General features: G+C 44.9%; 1 protein-coding gene and 1 long non-coding RNA gene across 2 annotated transcripts; both read left to right on the top strand.

Moving 5' to 3' along the window:
- The first annotated feature begins 9,133 nt into the window (after window positions 1-9,133).
- On the top strand, window positions 9,134-11,662 carry LOC109742233 (uncharacterized). The gene has a single exon (XM_040395975.2). It carries the CDS (start codon window positions 9,134-9,136, stop codon window positions 11,660-11,662), a length of 2,529 nt encoding a protein of 842 aa, XP_040251909.2.
- A 469-nt stretch (window positions 11,663-12,131) lies between these two features.
- Window positions 12,132-13,411, top strand: LOC141026733 (uncharacterized). Its single transcript, XR_012189040.1, has 2 exons — window positions 12,132-12,840; window positions 12,911-13,411. It is a non-coding gene; the product is annotated as an uncharacterized lncRNA (long non-coding RNA).
- The last annotated feature ends 6,898 nt before the right edge of the window (window positions 13,412-20,309 follow it).

Here is a 20,309-nt window from a genome sequence, read left to right as displayed (position 1 = left end):
TTATATCCCCCTCTTTGCAGAAAAATCGTCCGTTCAAGTTTCAAGTTTGTTGGAAGCGTGTGTGGAAAAATCACTGTGCTTGCTCCCACCAGTGAATTGTGCAAGTTCAATGGGTGTCGTCGAGCATGTTTAGAAGTATGCCCTTCGTGGAAAAGTGTGAATTTTTATCAGTATTTTGTATATTTGATTTGACAGAGGCTTCATGTGATCTTGTGGAGCTTTATAGATGTACTGCCATTACACTTCTAAAGCCATACAGTTCATTATATCATACATGCGGGGTCATTCAGTATGTATTAGATGATCAGTTCTTGAAAAAGAAGAACACATACATAGTTGAATCAAAAACAATGATCAGTTCGATAGTGCTCACTCGTGCCTATTGAAAGATCGTGGATGTCGCCTAGAGGGGGGTGCATAGGCGCTTTAAAATAATTATGGTTTAGGCTTGAACAAAAACGGAATAAACCTAGCGGTTAATTTGTCAAGCACAAAACCTACAACAACTTGGCACACCTATGTGCACCAACAACTTATGCTAAGCAAGATAAACTACTAGGTGATAGCAAGATATATGACAAGAAACAATATGGCTATCACAAAGTAAAGTGCATAAGTAAAGAGCTCGGGTAAGAGATAACCGAGGAACGCGGAGACGACGATGTATCCCGAAGTTCACACCCTTGCGGATGCTAACCTCCGTTTGGAGCGGTGTGGAGGCACAATGCTCCCCAAGAAGCCACTAGGGCCATCGTAATCTCCTCACGCCCTCGCACAATGCAAGATGCCGTCATTCCACTAAGGGACCCTTGAGGGCGGTCACCGAACCCATACAAATGGCAACCCTTGGGGGCGGTCACCGAACCCGTACACTTTGGCAACCCTTGGGGGCGGTCACCGGAACCCGTCAAATTGCTCGGGGCGATCTCCACAACCTAATTGGAGACCCCGACGCTTGCCCGGAGCTTTACACCACAATGATTGAGCTCCGAACACCACCAACCACCTAGAGCGCCCAAGCACCCAAGAGGAACAAGCTCAAGGGTACCAAGCACCCAAGAGTAATAAGCTTCTCAACTTGTAACTTCCACGTATCACCGTGGAGAACTCAAACTGATGCACCAAATGCAATGGCAAGGGCACAAGGAGTGCCCAAGTCCTTCTCTCTCAAATCCCACCAAAGCAACTAATGCTAGGGAGGAAAATGAGAGGAAGAACAAGAAGGAGAACACCAAGAACTCCAAGATCTAGATCCAAGGGGTTCCCCTCACATAGAGGAGAAAGTGATTGGTGGAAATGTGGATCTAGATCTCCTCTCTCTTATCCCTCAAAAACTAGCAAGAATCCATGGAGGGATTGAGAGTTAGCAAGCTCGAAGAAGGTCAACAATGGGGGAAGAACACGAGCTGTAAGGATGAGGTTGAATGGGGAAGAAGACCCCCTTTTATAGGAGCTCCCGAATCCAACCGTCATGTGCTCAGTCCGCGCACGAGCGGTACTACCGCTCAGGGGAGCGGTACTACCGCCCGGGCGGTAGAACATGGAGAGCGGAGCAAAAAAGAGGGCGAGGCAGAGCCGTATGAGCGGCACTACCGCTGGAGCCAGCGGTACTACCGTTGGCCGCAGCGGTACTGCCGCTTGGCCCAGCGGTACTACCGCTGGGACCGCGCACAGCGCCTACCACGAGCACAGGGAGAAGGAACAGAGAGGAGGGCCATTGAGCGGCACTAGGGGCGGTGGTAGCCGCGGTACCACCGCACATGAGCGGTACTGCCGCTGAACCCGACACGAGAAAACCACGTCTCGAGTCGAGGCGGTACCAGCGCGGAACCGGAGACATACTACCGCTTATGGCCATGGGTGGTACTACCGCTTGTGGCGATACGCGGTACTGCCGCTCCGGCCCAGCGGTACTACCGTTGGCGCCATCCTAAAGCCACTTCCACGAAAACAAGTATACTCCACGGAAAACCAGAACTGCCATAACTTTCGCATATGAGCTCCGAATTGAGCAAACTCAAGCTTCTTGGACACAAGACGACGAGCAGCATCAAAACTCCAACCGAGAAGAGGTAGGGGAGGTATGCCTAATATATAGAGGAGAGAAAACTCCAACAGAGAAGAACCGGCAAAACCTCCAACATCGAAAACATCATAGAATATGCATGTTAACTCCGTTTTTGATGAACTCGAGCTTGTCATGAAGATGATCAAAAGCTCCAAAACTCACACAGAGAAGCAAACAAGAACCAAGAAAGATGATGCAAGGATGCAATGGTTTGAGCTCTCTATGAATGATACGATCAAGCTACTCATCGAGAGCCCCCCTTGATAGTACAGCAATCGATCCTATAACCCGGTCTCCCAACTACCATCATGAGACCGGTAAAATAGAAAACCTATCAAGGGCAAACCTTTGCCTTGCACATGGTCCACTTGAGCTAGATGATGACGATCTTGACTCCCTCAAGTTGGACCACCTTTCTTGATTGCGTTGGCTCGATGAAGACTAGTTGATTGCTCCCCCATACTCCACTATGGGTGAGCCACTCTTCCGCACATCTTCACCAGCCCATTGTCACCACAATGGACGGCAAGCTTCAAGCATTTGATCTCTTCGTGATGCTTCACTTGAACTTGCACACCGCAACCTAACCCCACAAAGAACTCTCACGAAGACCATGGGTTAGTACGCAAAGCGTAATTGACAATGCTTACCATACTAGGGGATCGCTTGATCCCTCTCGGTACATCTTCTACGCTTTGTGTGTTGATCAACTTGATTCACTCCTTGACTTAGTCTTGATCAACCTCTCACAAGACCAATCTTAAGGTAATTCCTTGAATAAAACCTTGGTCGACACAAACTCTCCTTGAAACCAACACATGTATTCCAAGAAAAGCCTATGGACAAACCCTTCAAATATAACTCAAGGCAACCATTAGTCCATAGAGATTGTCATCAATTACCAAAACCAAACATGGGGGCACCGCATGTTCTTTCACCTATTTTGGTTGATGTCCACGAATGGACAAAATTGCATGGGAAATGTTCGAGTAAATTGCACGAAACCACCACTTTGAAGGCTAGGTTTGCAGAAAACACTACAATACATTTTTTGCAGAAAATACCATGTCTTCGGTAATATTTTTGCAAAAACCATTGATCGGCGGATTTGGCTCTGTTGATCGCGTTTATGACAGACGGGGCCTGTTTTTTGCCTACATGGCGTAATTTTTCATTCCTGTTCAGTTTTAGTCCAAATTTACGAAGCAGTCCCCACAGTTTTACACATACACCCCTCCTGTTGTTTGTGTTCCTCTCTATCCTCCTGTTCATCTTCTAGCTAATGACAGAGGGCAGCGGAGCGTCTGGCCGAGGTGAGCGCGTAGTCCACGCGAGGGACGCAGCGGCCATGAGGGGCACAATGGTGGCGCGTTGCCGCATCTGAGGGAGGACGCGGTGCTGCTCGAGACAAGCTTCCGGCGTCGCCACGGGCGGCCGAAGATGCCAGGGCGACTTGCTCTGTTGCGACGCCATGGGAGGATCCGCCGGTCAACGTTGGAAGGCGCGCTCATAAGTGGAGATGTGCTTGGCATCTCCTTCGGAGCGGCCCACTCGTGCAGGAAAGGCGGAGCTCCAGCAGCTACCAGGGTCGTCGATGCAGCGGGATGATGTGCACGGTGCGGGGGCTCACCTAGTCGTCGCTAAGATCTAGATCGGGCTCGCCTCAGTCGTAGTCGTCGTCCTCTCGCGTTGGTACGACCACGGCTTTGACGGCCCCAGACGGATCCTACACCGGTGAGCATCAGAATGGCTGGATCTTGCTCGCCGTAGAAGATGCCGGCGTCGAGCCGCCATTGACCCTCCCTCGTCGATGCAAGGCACGTCCCGCGTTCCGGCACAAGCAGCAGCAGCGAGCGGCGCCGTCCGGCGGGGGGATCCCGAGTGACGGCAGTTGGCCAAGTGCTTGAGGGCGGTTGGGAGTGCGTGGCGCTGGTGGAGGCACGTGGCAGCGGGTGGCGGTGGGAGGCCAAGCTCTTGTTTGATTTTTACAAAGAGGGGAGTGAGTTGGAGAAGAAGGGAGGGAGGGGTATATGTGTAAAATTGTATGGGCTACTTTGTAAATTTAGATTAAATCGAACATGAACAAAAATTTACGCCACGTAGGCAAAAAAAGGGCCCCACCTGTCATAAACTCACTTAACTGAGTCTGATCCGCCGATCAGTGGTTTTTGCAAAAACATTACCGAAGACATGATGTTTTCTGCAAAAAAAATGTATTGTAGTGTTTTTCGCAAACCTAACCTTCAAACTGGTGGTTTTCTGCAATTTACTCGAAATGTTCTATTATTACTAGCATATAAGTACAGAAAAAAGTTAAACACGACGCCCTAGATAAGTTTAAAAAAAACTCAAACAAAAAAACCATGAAAATTCAAAATGGTAAAAGTTCAAGTGGTAAAATGAGAGAAGTCCAGAATATCGTCGCAAAACAACGTTGAGATCAAAAGAAAAACACAACTTTTTTGTTTTATTAAAAATATCATTCAGTTCAACGGTGTAAACTATGCAACTTCGGGCATGATGATACCATTGAGAAGTTACGAGGAAAATTATACCGAAAATACAAAGTAAAGTCTAATATGTGAAAATACGCTCAGTACAAAACCATACAAACATCCGTTCAAGTACTTTTTTTTCGGAACCATTCAAAACTACTGTGAATAATACATCAGTACAAACACACACAAAAGATCAGTACGAGTACTCTGTTTTTTGGACGAGAAAACAACACGATGGGTCTCACCGTGTTCCAAATTACTCTTAAACTATTCCAAATTTGCGAAAACGTTCAACATGACTAAATTTCACATTTTTATAACTTTCTAACAGTATATGATTTGCCTCATTTCGACAAAGTGTTAAAAAATTGCGTTCGAAATCAAATTTGACCGTATTCGAATTCGAGTTTAAACCATAAGGAATTAGAAAAACATTTCTATACGAAAAAGTTGCGCATTTTCCATAGCTTTCGAACGCCGTATCATTTGCGTCAATCCGACAAACCATTTGCAAAAAAATACGAAAATACGTTTCGCCCAATTTTACCATTTTTCAAATTACTTTTAAATTTATAGAGTTTGAAAAAATAATAGATATATGGAAGAAGTGGATTTTCACCAGCTTTCCAACGCCATCTTATTTGCTCAATTCCGGCAAACAGTTTGAAAATTAAGTCCAAAATACGATTCGCGTTTTTGGTTTTGTAAAAAATGTTTTTTCCAAAACTGCTCTTAAACCGTGATGATTTTGCAAAAAAATCCTATATATTTGTAATGTATATGTCAAAAGCTTTCCAACAATATATTACACGCCCCATACCAACGAAAAGACGATCAGTTCGACGAGATGAAAATCATTAGTACAACCGTGTGAAACCATCAGTTCAAGTAGGGTAACCGAATAATATTCTGTTACGCGAAACAGAATAGCCCAGATGTGTGTGTGTGTGTGTGTGTGTGTGCGTGTGTGTGTGTGTAGGTATTCTGATCACGGCGTGCCAATATATAACGCGATTGACATGCTCCCGAAATCCCGAACCGGTCGACCCAAGAAAAAGGAAAAGCTACCCCTAAGGCCAACTCCACCGCGCGACCCCATCATGTCTGGACCCGCCCGTTTGGGGTAAAAGGGACAAACCAGACGGCCCAGCGCGCGGGAGCAAACGGACTTTTGTCCGTTTTCTGTCCGCTTTCGACCCATCCCCGGCCCAAGTTTGCGCCGATTTTGGGATGAAACGAACAGCGCGCGGACGGGCGGGACACGCGCGCTTGTCCTCCCCTGGCCCGCCTGTCGGTGCCACAAAGCAACCCCCCCCCCGCGCCCCATTTGGCGCCATTTCCCCCAAACCCTCCCACGTCCCTCCCGCCGCGCCCTCCCTCCCTCGTCCATGGCCGACACCTAGTCGAATTCCGGCGGCCCGGCCGTCGACCCGCCCCCAAAGGTGAAGAAGAAGGCGGCCAAGGCGCCAAGGAAGCCGCGGTCGGAGTGCACTCCGGAGGAGATCGCCAAGTTGGACACGGAATCGGCGAAGAGGAGGGGCCGGAGAGCGGTCGTCAAGGTCAATGCCGCCGCGGCCAAGTTCGCCGCCGAGCGTGATGCGATGGAGGCCGCGCGGCGCAAGGCCGCGGTTGACGAGAAGGAGGACATCGTCAACAAAGCGTACACCCTCCTCATGCTTGGCATGTGCCGTCCGGCCGGTTTCCTTGCAGCGGCCGTCGGCCCGGCGAGCACAGGCTCGTCGGTCGCCAGGCCTCCGTACTGCCAGTCGTCGATGTCTCGGACCACGCCCATGTCGCCCGGCTTTCCCCCGCCAAGGCACGAAGGCCAGACCCATTTCTTGGGGCCGCCGGACGTTGGCGTGATCGCGACGTCCACACCGCGCCCCTCGGCTGTCATCGACCTCAACGTCACGCCTGGGTCCTGCAGCGGCGGCCGGCCGTCCATCAATGCAAAGAAAGCAAGCACGGGCACCCCTCACGGGCACCATGCCGTCCCCCCGTGTCTTGTTTGACGGAATGCCAACACCAACGCCACCGGTCGACGACCCCTTCTACAACCAGTTCATGGAGGATGTGATCTACGAGGGTGGGCAGGGCCGTGCCTACGACCCCGACGAGACCAAAAGTCAGGATGGCCGCGCCCAGTACGTTCCCGATGAAGAGGCCAACGACCGTGATGACTACGACCATGGTGACTCATGGCATGAAGACAATGACATCTATTGCGAAGGTGATGGTGATGAAGAAGACAACAATGACATTGATATTGGTGGCGAGCCATTGTTCATCGACGAGCTCACCCAAAGAGCGGAAGCACAAAAGAGGAGGAAGAGCATTCGCACGGGTTCATATACACAAGATGAGGACAAGTTGATTTGCCAATGTTGGATGGAGATTAGCCAAGATCCGAAGACCGACGCGCAACAAAAGGGCCTTGTTTTTTGGACGAGAGTCCACAAAAATTTTCATGAAAGGAAGATGTTTGAGCCCTACCAAATTACAAGCAATCGTGGCATCACCTCGATTCAAAAGAGGTGGTTGTTCATCCAACAAGAGTGTAACAAGTATTGCGCCGCATTTGAGAGCGTTGAAGCACGACCCGTGAGTGGTCTCGGCGTTGGGGACATGGTATGCTCTCCTTTCCTAGCCCTTTTCCTTGCTACAGCCATGTGAGACTTCGGCCTTGTATATGTTTGCATGTTCAATTGTTGTTGATCATGTGGTGTAGGCATTTCAATCTTTGGAAGCATTCAAGGCCCGGCACAATGACAAGCCATTCACTCTTATGCATTGTTGGACAATCATCAACAATTGCCCCAAGTTCAAGGATCAATACCATGAACTTCAAAGAAAGAGAGGCAAGAAGACGACCAAGTACGCCGGAGGTGGAGATGGAGAGGCGTTGAAGAGGCTGAGGGGCAAGACCAACTCCAAGGTGGACGACATACGTGATGCCTCATCCATGGCCTTGCATGACACTTTGCATGGCATGATGTCTCAAAAGGATATGAGGGACGAGAAGAAGCGGCAAAGCAAGGACGAGAAAATGAAGCAATACCTAGAGCTTCAAATGAAGAAGCTTGAGATGGAGGAGGCGGCCAAGAGGAGGAAGATCGACATGGAGGAGGCGTCCCGGCAAAGGCAGCTCGACATCGAGGCCGCCAATGTCAAGGCCAGGCAGAGGCAGCTCGACATCGAGGCCACCAATGCCACAACCAAAGCAAAGGAGGTGACCCTTGCGATCATGAGCGTGGACTTGTCCAAGATGAGCGACAAGACGAGGGCCTGGTTCAAGGCCAGGTAGAAGGAGATGCTCGACGCCGACGGCATGAACTAGGTCGTCTGATCGGCCGTGGCCGTTCTTTTTGGAGGCTGGCATGGGTGCCGCCCGCCCGCTGGGCCGCTGGCTGTGTGCCGACGAGAAAAACATTCATTTTGGAGGCCGGCTGTGTTGCCGGCCGCTGGCTATGCTGCCGGCAAGGACAACTATTCATTTTGAAGGCTGGTTGTGATGCCAGCCGCTGGCTGTGTTGCCGGCATGAACTAGGGCCGCTGGCCATGAACTAGGCTTGGCATTTGAAACGTTGCTCTTTTTTAAAATGGAGGCGAACAAAATGGGGCAAACGGATGCGGCCGCACGCTGGGCGAACGGCCACCGCATCCCAGGATACGCCCGGACACGACCTCATTGCCCTACCCAAACGGATAGAATCCGGTTAAAATGGACGTTCGTTTGGGGTCGCGCGGTGGAGTTGGCCTAACATCCCATCAGACCTGACCAAACGGGCCGGCCCGGCACGGCACGGCCCAGCCCGTGCTAATCGTGCCTGGCCCGGCACGGCCCGCCGTGGCACGTTTAATAGCCGGGCCGTGCCGTGCCAGCCCACGGGCGTGGCTCTCTGGCCCAGGCACGGCCTGATTATTAAACGGGCCGACCCGTGGCACGTTTAGCACGCTGGCCCATCTGATTTTTAGCCTGTTGGGCTGTATTTTAGGCCTATTGGGCTGTAATTTAGGTCATATACAGGGCCGGCTTTGGACCAGTGCGAGAGGTGCGACGGCCCGGGGCCCAGACTAAAAGGGGGCCCATAGTATATATGCAGTATATATATTATATATTACGGATTAGTGGAAAAAAAGAATGACTAACGTCCAGCCCAGGTAGCTCTGAGCCCACCCAGCAAGCAGCACGCAACCACCACTAGGGCCTGCCCAACCAAGCCCAGGCAACGCACGTTGCCCTGTCGTTCGCCTGGAATCCAGGGAGACGCACCGACACAGGAGACGGAGACGCATCGACACAGCAGCACGCCGCCTGACGCCGACACCAGCGCACCGCACCGAACCTGGAGCTGAGTTTGGGGATCAAATCGGCAAGAATTCGGGGAAGAGATCAACTGATCAAGATCATCATTCAGAAGGTAATAATTCTCAGATCAATCTATTCATAAATCCTAATCTATAGGCGAATATTTTCCGGTGGTCTCAATTCTGAAACTTCTCATCTAAAAACATAACATCTTCAATCTCTGATACTGTATTCGTGTCTCTCACTTGCAGCATAATCATGTTACCCCAAAAACATCTATCTGGCTGTGAGAAAAGAAACAACAAGAAAAGAGTAGACAAGTTGATTAAATATCAAGAAGGCGCTATGGATATGTTTGTCTTGAGGACTGGTGCTGCTACAAATTCAGAGCAATTATATATCACAAATGGTGAAGAAAAACCTGATGATACTAAGAATGTTGTTGAGGAAAATCATGTCGAGAAAAATAATGCTGCGGAAAATGATGCCGATCAGCACACGGAAAATTTTAGTGACCATGAGAATCTTGGAAATGCAGATGAGCTGGGTTCTTCTTTTGATATATATGATCCTAGAACTTGGAATATTCTTGACAATAAATCAAGAGATATTCTCATTGAAAAAGGACCTATAAGGGAATACAATCTTGTGTTTCCCGAAGATGAAATTAGTGGCAGGCATTTTTCATATGATTACTACACAAGAAAGTTAAGGAATGGCGAGTTCAGTGATCGGAAGTGGTTAGTGTACTCTAAACACGTGAATAAAGTCTACTGCTTTTGTTGCAAATTGTTTAAATCTGGAAAAAGCAAAAGTCTGCTAGCATCCGAGGGATTGAAGGATTGGAGACATCTTAGTGAGAAGCTCAAATTGCATGAGAATAGTGTTGAGCATATCACTAACATGAATACTTGGAATGAGGTAAGGCTGAGGCTAAGTAAGAAGGAAACAATTGATAAAGACATGCAACAAGAGATTGCAAGGGAGAAGGAGCGATGGAGACTTGTTTTAATTAGAATTGTTGCTGCTGTGAAATTTCTTGCTAAACATAGTCTGGCTTCTCGAGGATCGAATGAGAAATTATATCAAGATAACAACGAAATTTTTTTGGGAGTAATTGAAATGATGGCAGAATTTGATCCTGTAATGCAAGAGCATCTTCGGCGCATTAAGAATAGTGAAATCCATCATCATTATCATGGCCATAATATTCAGAATGAGTTAATTTCCCTTCTTGGTCGCACTGTTAAATATTCTCTGTTGAGGATAATTAAGGATGCAAGGTATTTCTCTGTCATCTTGGACTGTACACCTGACGTGAGCCATCAAGAACAAATGACTCTAATTGTGAGGTGCGTAAACATGTCAAGTACTACTACAAAAATAGAGGAGTTTTTTCTGGAGTTCTTGAAGGTGGATGATACATCCGGACTTGGACTTTATAACGTGTTAATAGATTCACTTAAATCTGTTGGTTTGGATGTTAAAGATGTTCGTGGACAAGGGTATGACAATGGTTCGAACATGAAAGGAAAACACCAAGGGGTACAGAGCAGACTACTTGAAACTAATCCAAGAGCATTATTCATGCCATGCGCTTGTCATAGCCTGAACCTTACTCTTAGTGATATGGCAAAATCTTGCGGTAAAGCTGTTACCTTCTTTGGTGTTGTGCAAAGAATTTATATATTGTTTTCAAGCTCTACTAAAAGATGGCAGCTATTGCTTGATCATGTTCCAAAAATGACAGTTAAGTCTTTGTGTAACACTCGATGGGAGAGTCGAATAAAGAGTGTTCAGGCTATCAGATATCAAGCACCCGAGTTAAGAAAAGCATTACTGGAATTGAAGAGAACTTCTACCGATGACGCCAAGACTAAGAGCGACGCAAAATCTTTGGCTAGCACACTTGAGAAATTTGAATTTTTACTTGGCATGGTCATTTGGCATGACATTTTGTTCACTGTAAACATGGTGAGTAAGAAGTTGCAGTCTAAGTTTGTGTGCATTGATGTTACTCTTAAACAGATTGAAGGTGCCATCTCATATTTTAAGAAGTACAGAAATGACGGCTTTGCAACTAGTCTGGATATTGCGAGATCTATTGCAATTGACATGGGTGTACAACCTTTGTTTCCTGTCAAGAGACGTATTACTAGAAAAAGACAGTTTGATGAAATTAGTGGCAATGACGAAAATAACCAGAATGAAGAAACGCAAGCAAGTGAGGTGGAATCATTTAGAGTTAAATACTTTTTGGTGATGATTGATGTTGCAATTGCTTCCCTAACTACTAGATTTGAGGAACTGAAGACATTTGGGAGCATATTTGGTTTCTTGTTCAACTCGAAAGAGTTGAAGTCCTTGGGTGATAATGATCTAAGAAGATGTTGCACTAATTTTGTCAACAAATTCACTCATGGTAAGTCAGCAGATGTCGATCTAGATGATTTCGTTTCTGAACTAAAAGTACTGCAGATGACATTGCCAAACACATTCATGTCAGCGGATCAGATATTTGAGTTTGTTAGAGATGCGGATTGTTATCTAAATGTCTCAATTGATTATCGTATCCTTTTGACCGTACCTGTGACTGTTGCATCAGCTGAAAGGAGTTTCACAAAATTGAAACTATTGAAAAATTATTTGAGGTCAACGATGTCTCAAGAAAGATTGAATGGATTGGCCATGTGCTGCATTGAGAAGAATATGCTGGATAGTATTGATCTTGACACTCTCATTGATGATTTTGCATCAAAAAATGCACGAAAGTCTCGTTTCACATGATCACTGGAGGTTAGCATGCTATTTCAATATGTTTTTTCTGCGTTGTAACTTCCATGATACTTGGTTTGGAACAAAGACAGGGAAAATAACATATGCTTGATTCTAGTAAAAATATATTAGTTTTATGATTTTATAGCAATTTTATATTTTCATGTATCAAATTGGATTTTTCTCTCTATTGGGCCCACTAGTCGGGTTCGCACCGGGGCCTTCGAAATCATAGAGCCGGCCCTGGTCATATATATATATAAAATCTGAAAAAAAAATTAAACGGGCCGTGCCGTGCCCGCCTGCATGCCCAGCCTCCAGGCCCAGGCATGGCCCATGGCGTGCTGCGTGCCGGGCCTAGCCCATTTAGCTCGGGCCGTGCCGTGCCTGGGCCGTGCCGTTCCTGCGTGCTACCGGGCCGGCCCAGTTAGCACGGCCCGTTTGGCCAGCTATACATCCCATATCCCGGCCTTCCCTTCCCGACATCCTCTCCCAAATCGCCGCCACACCTACCGCGCGGCCGACGCCCACCTCCACGGCCGGCGCCACCACACCCGCGGCCAGAGCGCATCCTCCCGTGCAGTCGGCGCCCTTCCTCCCCCGCGGCCCGCGCGCCACCTCCGGCGCGGCCACCTACCCTCCTCCCCAATGGCCGGTGCGCCTCCTTCCGCACGACCGGGGGACCTCCTCCGGCATGGCCGGCGAGCCTCTTCCCGCCGCCACCCTTGGATCCAGCCACCGCAGGGCCCCGGAACCCCGCGTGCTGTTCGCCGGGCCTTTGATACCCGTGCGCTGCCGCAGGGCCCTGGATCCCGAGCGCGCCGAGGTCCTGGCTCGCCTGCTCCATCACCGCTGGGACCTTAGCTCCCTCGTGCGCCGCAGGGACCCCTACATGCCGCCGCAGACCGAACCACTCCGTCGCCCGCGCTTCCCCTCTTCCCCGAGCTCCCCCGAGAGGCCCTGCCGCTGAGCCACACCTCGCTGTACTGCAGGGATCATGCCACAGCACCTCCCCTCCCCAAAGTTTGTGCGCCACTACGCAGACTCCTTCCCCACCGCCGGCCAACTGCCGCCGCGTACCTGTCGAGCAAAGTGCTCGAGCAAATTCCCCTACTAGTGGCAGAATCTGCAGTTCCAGTTGTTGGCTAACTGACGGTCACTTAATCTAGTGCAAGCAGCACCATTTAAAAGTAGGTTGCGGCCTTTCCCCCATCTGAACTTTTTTTAATTGCAACTATGTAATTTGGTTGTGCCTACCAGCAAGAAAAAGAAGAGAAGGAGTAATGACTGAGCGGTGGCGATGCAATGCGACGAGCAGAAGGTTAGCTGGAGCCTGCAGGCCGCAGGCATGGGCGCCGAGCTGCGAATACTTTGGGGTGGCTCGTAATGTACTTGGCCGAATGCTACTACTGCTACAAACATGTGTATTATTTTTGGTAGCTCGCTTTTATATTTTTGTGCTAAAAGTTTTGTCCGCTTCTTCTGACTACTCCTACTTGAGAGCTAATCCGGCTTGAACCCAAAACTGAACTTGAACCTGTACTTCTCTAGCTGAGGCTGCTCCGTCCACTTGCTAGCTTCATATGCATAAGTAGAGACCAGCTACACGGAGAAGAAAAGACAAGGAATAAATCGTATAGTGGTGGTTACTTCTAGGAGATAAGACATAGAGATAAAGACCAAAAGGTCTGGTGTAAAAAAAAATGCACAACTTCTGTATAAAAAATTACTATTAGTTTGGAAAGTGCATACATTGTACTCTATGGTTTGCCCGTTCTTGCATGTCCTTTTGTTATTGCGTGCTGACCGTTGAGAATTTGAGATAATGATTCAAAGTGTCACTTCGTAGTGCTAGTGCTACTTGGATTCTATAAGAACTGTGCGCAACATAAAGTTTTCTTTTGTTGATGAGTGATGTGTGCTGATTTTACGGTGTCACTACAAAACCCAACTAGTCACACGCACGCACACACACACAAAGTTTTGAAAAAAAAAACTTCCCACGCTCAACGACCCAACCGTTGTTGAGAGGTCCACGCATTTAGGAAAAACAGGTTTAAGATGACATTTAACTTTAGAATTGTTCGCTTGGAGACTAGAAATAGGAAATTTGAAAAATTAGGACACTACTAAAAAATGAAAATTAGTTGAAGTTCATGTGTGAAAAGCATGGAAGGTCAAACACACTAAAAACGTCAACTAAAAACTTTTATCAACAATTAACATAGAAAGTAAAAATACACTAGTGAAGTTCGAATGAGTAGCACAAATAAGGTCCACACTTACACTCCTTCAAAGTTAGCATAAAAAAAGTGGAATTTTTACGGACAAACAAGAATCACCAAAGAAGAAAACAAGCATCACCTAGAATAGTGTAAACTGTTGAAGTTCAAATTTAGTAAATTATAGAATTCAAAGAAAGTGTTATGGGTGTATAGGATTTTCCCGTTACTGGAAACAATAACCCAAAAATTCATAATTAAAAATAACGAAGAATCTTAAAATATGTAACAAATAACATATTTTCACGTTTAAAAAACACAAGCAAGGTCAAATTAAAACAATAGAGCACTTTAGAAAAATAATGAAATATATTTCCCCCGTTTGTCACAAAAATCTAGAAGTTCAACTAAAAACGGCGGAGCGGTTCGATGTTTAATAGAAAAATAATTGTTTTCGCTTCCAAAAGAAATAAAACCAAGAAGTCCAAATTAAAAAGATGGAGCATTTCGATGATTATAGAGAACTCAAATTTTGTTCGTTATGAAAGAATGGAAACAAGAAGTTCAAAATTAAATCACACAATAGTTCAATGTATAAAAATTAGAAAATCCGAATCTGGTGATGGGAACATCATAAGAAGGTCAAAAAAAAAATAACTCGGAAGTTCAAAAGATAACATGGCACATTGAAGTGGATATTTCACCGTTTCTACATAAAAAACAACAAGTTCAAATTCTAAAAATAGAGGGGTTCAAAAATCATTAAAAAGGATTTTCACCGTTTCTAAACAAAAAAACTCTAGAAGTTCATATTTAAATAACGACCCGGTTCAATACTTATTACAAAGCAAGGATATTTCCGTTACTAAAAAAATGAAGTCCAAATTATAAAAATAGAGAAGTTTTCTAGTTATAAAAAACTCACATTTTCTTGGTACTAAAAGAAATAAAATCAAGAACTTCAATTTTTCACATATCTAAAAACACACAAAAAATTTCAAATAAAAAAGTTAAAGCGGTTCAATGTCTATAAAAAAAACTCATATTTTTACCGTTACTAAAGTGAAACAGAGAGAAGTTCAAAGTGATAACAGCGAGAAGTTCACGTAGTGCATGGTGTGTGTTTCATATGAGAAAAAGAGTAAAAAGGCAAAGTCTAAAAATTTTGTTGCAAGAAGTCCAAGTGCTCTTCTCTGAGAAGTTAAAAAAATTATTGTTAAAGAGGTTCAGCGTGTGTTTACATGTTCAAAAACCACAAAAAGAATGTTGTGTCTCATGTTTTAAAATAATTCTCTCAATCCACCCCAAATTTGGAACAAAGATACTCTACATGAAAAAAGTTATTTTCTATTCAACAACTTTCTACATTAAAAAAACATCTCAAACAATTTTATAAAAATATATTTTCTCTGTTAAAATAAACCTAGAAGTTCAAATTTAAAAATGGAGTGGCTCGATGTCTATCAGAAAGTATGATTTTTCTGTTAATAAAAGAAATAAAACCAGGAAGTCCAAATTAAAAAGATGGAGAAGTTCGATGATTATAGAAAAAACTCAGATTTTCCTTGTTATTAAAGAATGGAAACAAGAAGTTCAAAAATTAAATAACAAGAAGTTCAACTTTTAATAATATAGCGCTTCAAAATTTCATAAAAAGATTAAGAAATAAAACAAGAAAGTCCATATTAAAAACATGGAGAAGTTCGATGATTATAGAAAACTCAGATTTTCCTAGTTATTAAAGAATGGAAACAACAAGTTCAAAAATAAAATAACAAGAAGTTCAACTTTGAAAAATAGAGCGCTTCAAAATTCATAAAAAAGAATTAAGAAATTTAGATTAATATTCATAAAAAACTCAGATATTTTCACGTAACCGAGATAAGTTCAGATTGATAACTCCCAAAATTTCACGTGCTACACAATGTGCATTTTGTATTAAAAAAGAATAAAAAAGCAAAGATTAAAAGTTTTGTTGTTATAAGTTCAAGTCCTCGGTCGGAGAAAGTTAAAAATATTATTGTGAGAGAGGTTTGTACAAAAGGAATATCATTTGTGTAACACTATCGAATGAATGAAAAATTACAAACAAAAATACGTCATAGAAGTTCAACGTGAAAACAGCAGGAAGTTCAACTACTGCACTGAATGAATTTCAGATGAAAAAACTTTTAAAACCGTCGCTAGTATGAAAAATTGATCAACACGGGAAAGTTGCATGTTTACAGCAGCTTTCCATCGGTATATAACTTGCTTAATTCCGGTAAGTGGATGAAGAGCTACGAGCAAAAAAACACATGAAAAATAGAGTAAAGTTCAAGTAGACATGCCGAGAAGTTAAAGTTCTTCACGCTGTGCATTTTCAAAAAATCTGTTTCGCGATAAAGGCAGAACGAATGATCTCGCTGTTTTCAAAATTACTTGAAAACGGCTAGGAATCAGAGAAAACCATCTACATGCAAAAGTTTCACATTTTTCGTAGCTTTACAACGGTATATTATTTGCCCCATTTAGATAAAGTTTGTAGAATTACGGCCAAAAAATATTTTTAGCCATTTTCAAAGTTGACTTAAAACCGTACGGAATTGGGAAAAAAATATATACCGAAAAGTTTCGCATTTCCTCAAGCTTTCCAACGCCATATCATTTGCTGCATCCGGACAAACGGTTAAAATATTAGCTCGAAAATACGAACTCGGTGGAACTTGTACTATTTTCTAAATTACTCTTAAACCATTCAAAATTAGAAAAACTTTCAACATGAAAAAGTAGCGCATTTTATGCTTTTCAACGCGATATCATTTGCCTCAATTGGATTAGCCATTTAGAAATGGCATCGAAAATACGAACTCGGCTGTTTGGTTTGCGAAATTTTACGATTTTCCAAATTACTCTTTAACCATAGGGAATTAGAGAAAACTATCAGCATGTGGAAGGAGCGGTTTTGCAGCAACTTTCCAATGTCATATTATTTGCCTGATTCCGATAAGCAGTTTAGAAATGAGATCAAAAATATGATTCACGTCTTTTGTATAAAGAAAAAACGGTTTTCAAAACTGCTCTTAAACCGCTTACGTTTTGCCAAAAATTCAACTTGGGGCGTGATACTCGTGTCCATAGCTTTCTAACGGTATATCGCAAGCCCTATTTGGGCAATGTCTGCGGAAGTTCAACCTAGCACTGGGGAAGTTCAGGTCGAACAACTCGGGCAGTAAAATTGCAACACACGCATGTTCATCACGACCTGAGAGCAAATCCGCCAATGAGCGAGATTTCTATTTGAAACGGGCATTTAGTTGCTAAAAACCGTTTGCAAATTACACTTACATCACATAGAACACGACTGACCAAAAAAATTCACGCGGGGAGACATGGTTGCGAAGATAGCCCGGAGGTCGAGTTCCTACAGAGGGAAGTTCAGTTGTGTAACTCAGGAAGTTCAGGTTGTGATCAGAATAATATTCTGATCCCGTGATCAAAATAGTGTTTATGTGTGTGTGTGTGTGTGTGTCTATGACAAATTTTATCTACCATCTGTGGTAGTTACCACCACTTGAGTTTTGTATGTTGTATGTAGTATATATCAAATCGGAGAGTATGTACACGTAATATGTAGTATATAAGAATATTTAGGTACTATGTATATAGCACTTTTTAGGTAGTATGCGACGTATTTTGGGTATGCTCTTTTTTACGTACAAATATATGTGTATTTCGCAATTATAATAAAAACCATGGGCTAACTTGCAATTTTGTCATGTAACTCACTTTGGAATATGTTACATAAAATATATGAACATATTTGAAATGATAAAGTAGTATATATAATACAATATGATAGTATATTAGACATGTGGGGTAACTACACCTAGGTGGTAGGATGAATTTTCTCTCTCTCTCTCTATATATATATAAGTTATTTTATTATGTATCTTACATATTTGTCTCTCTCTCTCTCTCTCCGTATAAGTTGTTTTATTACATATCTTACATATTTATTACAAGTAGAAGTAACTTTTATCTTGCATCATATTTGACTGCATAGATGGTTATATAAGTGACATATATAGCTTGAGAAAAAAACTAGCTTAGCTTCTTGTTAGTACGACAGAATAACTACTTCAGCTTCTTGTTAGTACAGTGTTCGATACACTTCACGTCCACATTTAATTATTCTACAACTACCCATCACACTTGGTGGTTATCATACTTAGGACATCCCCAAGGCCAATCCTCAAGCTGTCTGCATACGTCCGGAGCGTGCGGTCCGGACGTGTATTGACATCCAACGCGGGTTTGTATCGGTCCACTTGGCCGTCCAGATGTACATTTTCCCGCAAACCATAGACAAACTAGTGGGCTTTGCGGGCGTCTGGACCGCTGCCACGCCCGCGTCTGACCACCCTAGCCCACCAGAAACCCCCTGCCTCCTCTCCCGTGCTTTTCATCGAACGCCCGTCGGGTCAAGGACGAGCCGGCATCGCCCTAGCGCAATCGCGACATCTAGATCGTACGCCGCGTCAAGGACGAGCCGCCCCCACACAACCGCGGCGTCCAGATCAGACGCGGGGTCAAGGACGAGCCGGCGTCGCCCCCGCACAACCGGTACACCTGCATTGAAGGGCCTGCCTCGCCACCCCGACGCCACCACGCTAGCCGCTCACGATCACAAAGGCGCGGGGCTGCATCCTCCATTACATCCGAAGCAGCGGTGTCGACGATCCGTCGGGCTCCAGGGTCATCATCTTCGACGAGGAGCGCGCGGTGAGGCAGCAGGCGCGATACGACCGGCGCAACGCTGGCCGGCGCTCCGCGTCCGCCAAAGCGGACGTGGTGCTGGATTGGATCCCCAACAACCCCAATCTCACCACCCTATGGGCCCTCGATCGCTCCTTCACCACTGCAGAGACAGGCGCCAGGCACCGTGATACGTCTCCAACGTATCTATAATTTATGAAGTATTCATGTTGTTTTATTATCATTCTTGGATGTTTTACAATCATTTTATAACAACTTTATATCATTTTTTGGGACTAACCTATTGACCCAGTGCCCAATGCCAGTTGCTGTTTTTTGCTTGTTTTTTACATCGCAGGAAATCAATATCAAACGGAGTCCAAACACCGTGAAACTTCTTGGAGATTTTTTATGGACCAGAACACCCAAGATGGGCCAGAGCAGCACCTGGGGGGAGCCCCAAGGGGGGCACGACCCACCAGGGCGCGCCTGGGGGCCCAGGCACGCCCAGGTGGGTTGTACCCACCTCGGTGGCCTCCCGCACCCCCTCTTTACCCTATAAATTCACAAATATTCCGAAACCCTCGGGGTTAACCTATATCAGAAGTCCCGCCACCGCAGGCCTCTGTAGCCACCGAAAACCAATCTAGACCTTGTTCCGGCACCTGCCGGAGGGGGGAATCATCTCCGATGGCCATCTTCATCATCTCGGCGGCCACTACGATGAGGAGGGAGTAGTCCACCCTCGGGGCTGAGGGTTTGTACCAGTAGCTATGTGTTTAATCTCTCTCTCTCTCTCATATTCTTGAGATGCAAATACACTATCTTAGAAATCTTTTGTGATTGTGAGCCCCCATCAAAATATTATATGCCAAAATTGTTGACGTTGGACAAGGAAGACAACGTAATGATTTATATTTGTTCATATTCACATAGAAGTTATATTGTCATAGATCCTTCAACATGTGGTGCTTTCCCCCTATCATTGCTAGCCAAAAGTTCCGCACCAAGTAGAGATACTACTTGTGCATCCAAACACCCTTAAACCCAAATCTTATTTTCAAGAGTCCACCATACCTACCTAAGGATTGAATAAGATCCTTCAAGTAAGGCTTCATCGGTGCAATAAGGCAATAAAAATTGCTTCTAAAAGTGTTAGATCATTCAGTGTAAGAGAAAATTGAGCGTTGCACAAACCTGTGATGGCAAAGAATAAAAGCGACAGACTGCATAATAAAGGTTGCTATCATAAGGGGCAATATAACGTGATGTTATTTTGCACTAAGGGGTTGAGCATACAAACAAATAAGCACATGGCAACCTTTGCTTCCCTCTGCGAAGGGCCTATCTTTTACTTTTCAGTATTTACTTTTAAGCAAAGAGTCAAAGTTTTTCTCTCTATTCCTTTTTATTTTTTCTCTTTTGGCAAGCATCATGTGGTGAGGAAAGATCTAGGCACATATGTTCAGTTGAATATGGGTAGCATGAGTTATTATTGTTGACATCACCCTTGAGGTGAATACGTTGGGAGGCAAAACAATAAGCCCCTATCTTTCTATGTGTCCGGTTGAAATGTTTTGCTCATGTGTATGCGGTGAGTGTTAGCATTCATAGAAGACTATATGATGGTTGAGTATGTGGATCTCTTACTTAAACTCTGTTGAATAAGTTTAATTGCAATTGCTTGGTGACTAAGTGAA

Source organism: Aegilops tauschii, chromosome 7 (assembly GCF_002575655.3).
Source record: "Aegilops tauschii subsp. strangulata cultivar AL8/78 chromosome 7, Aet v6.0, whole genome shotgun sequence".
NCBI lineage: Eukaryota > Viridiplantae > Streptophyta > Magnoliopsida > Poales > Poaceae > Aegilops > Aegilops tauschii.
Note: the sequence above shows the minus strand (reverse complement) of the source record. Positions and strands in the feature narration are given on the sequence as shown.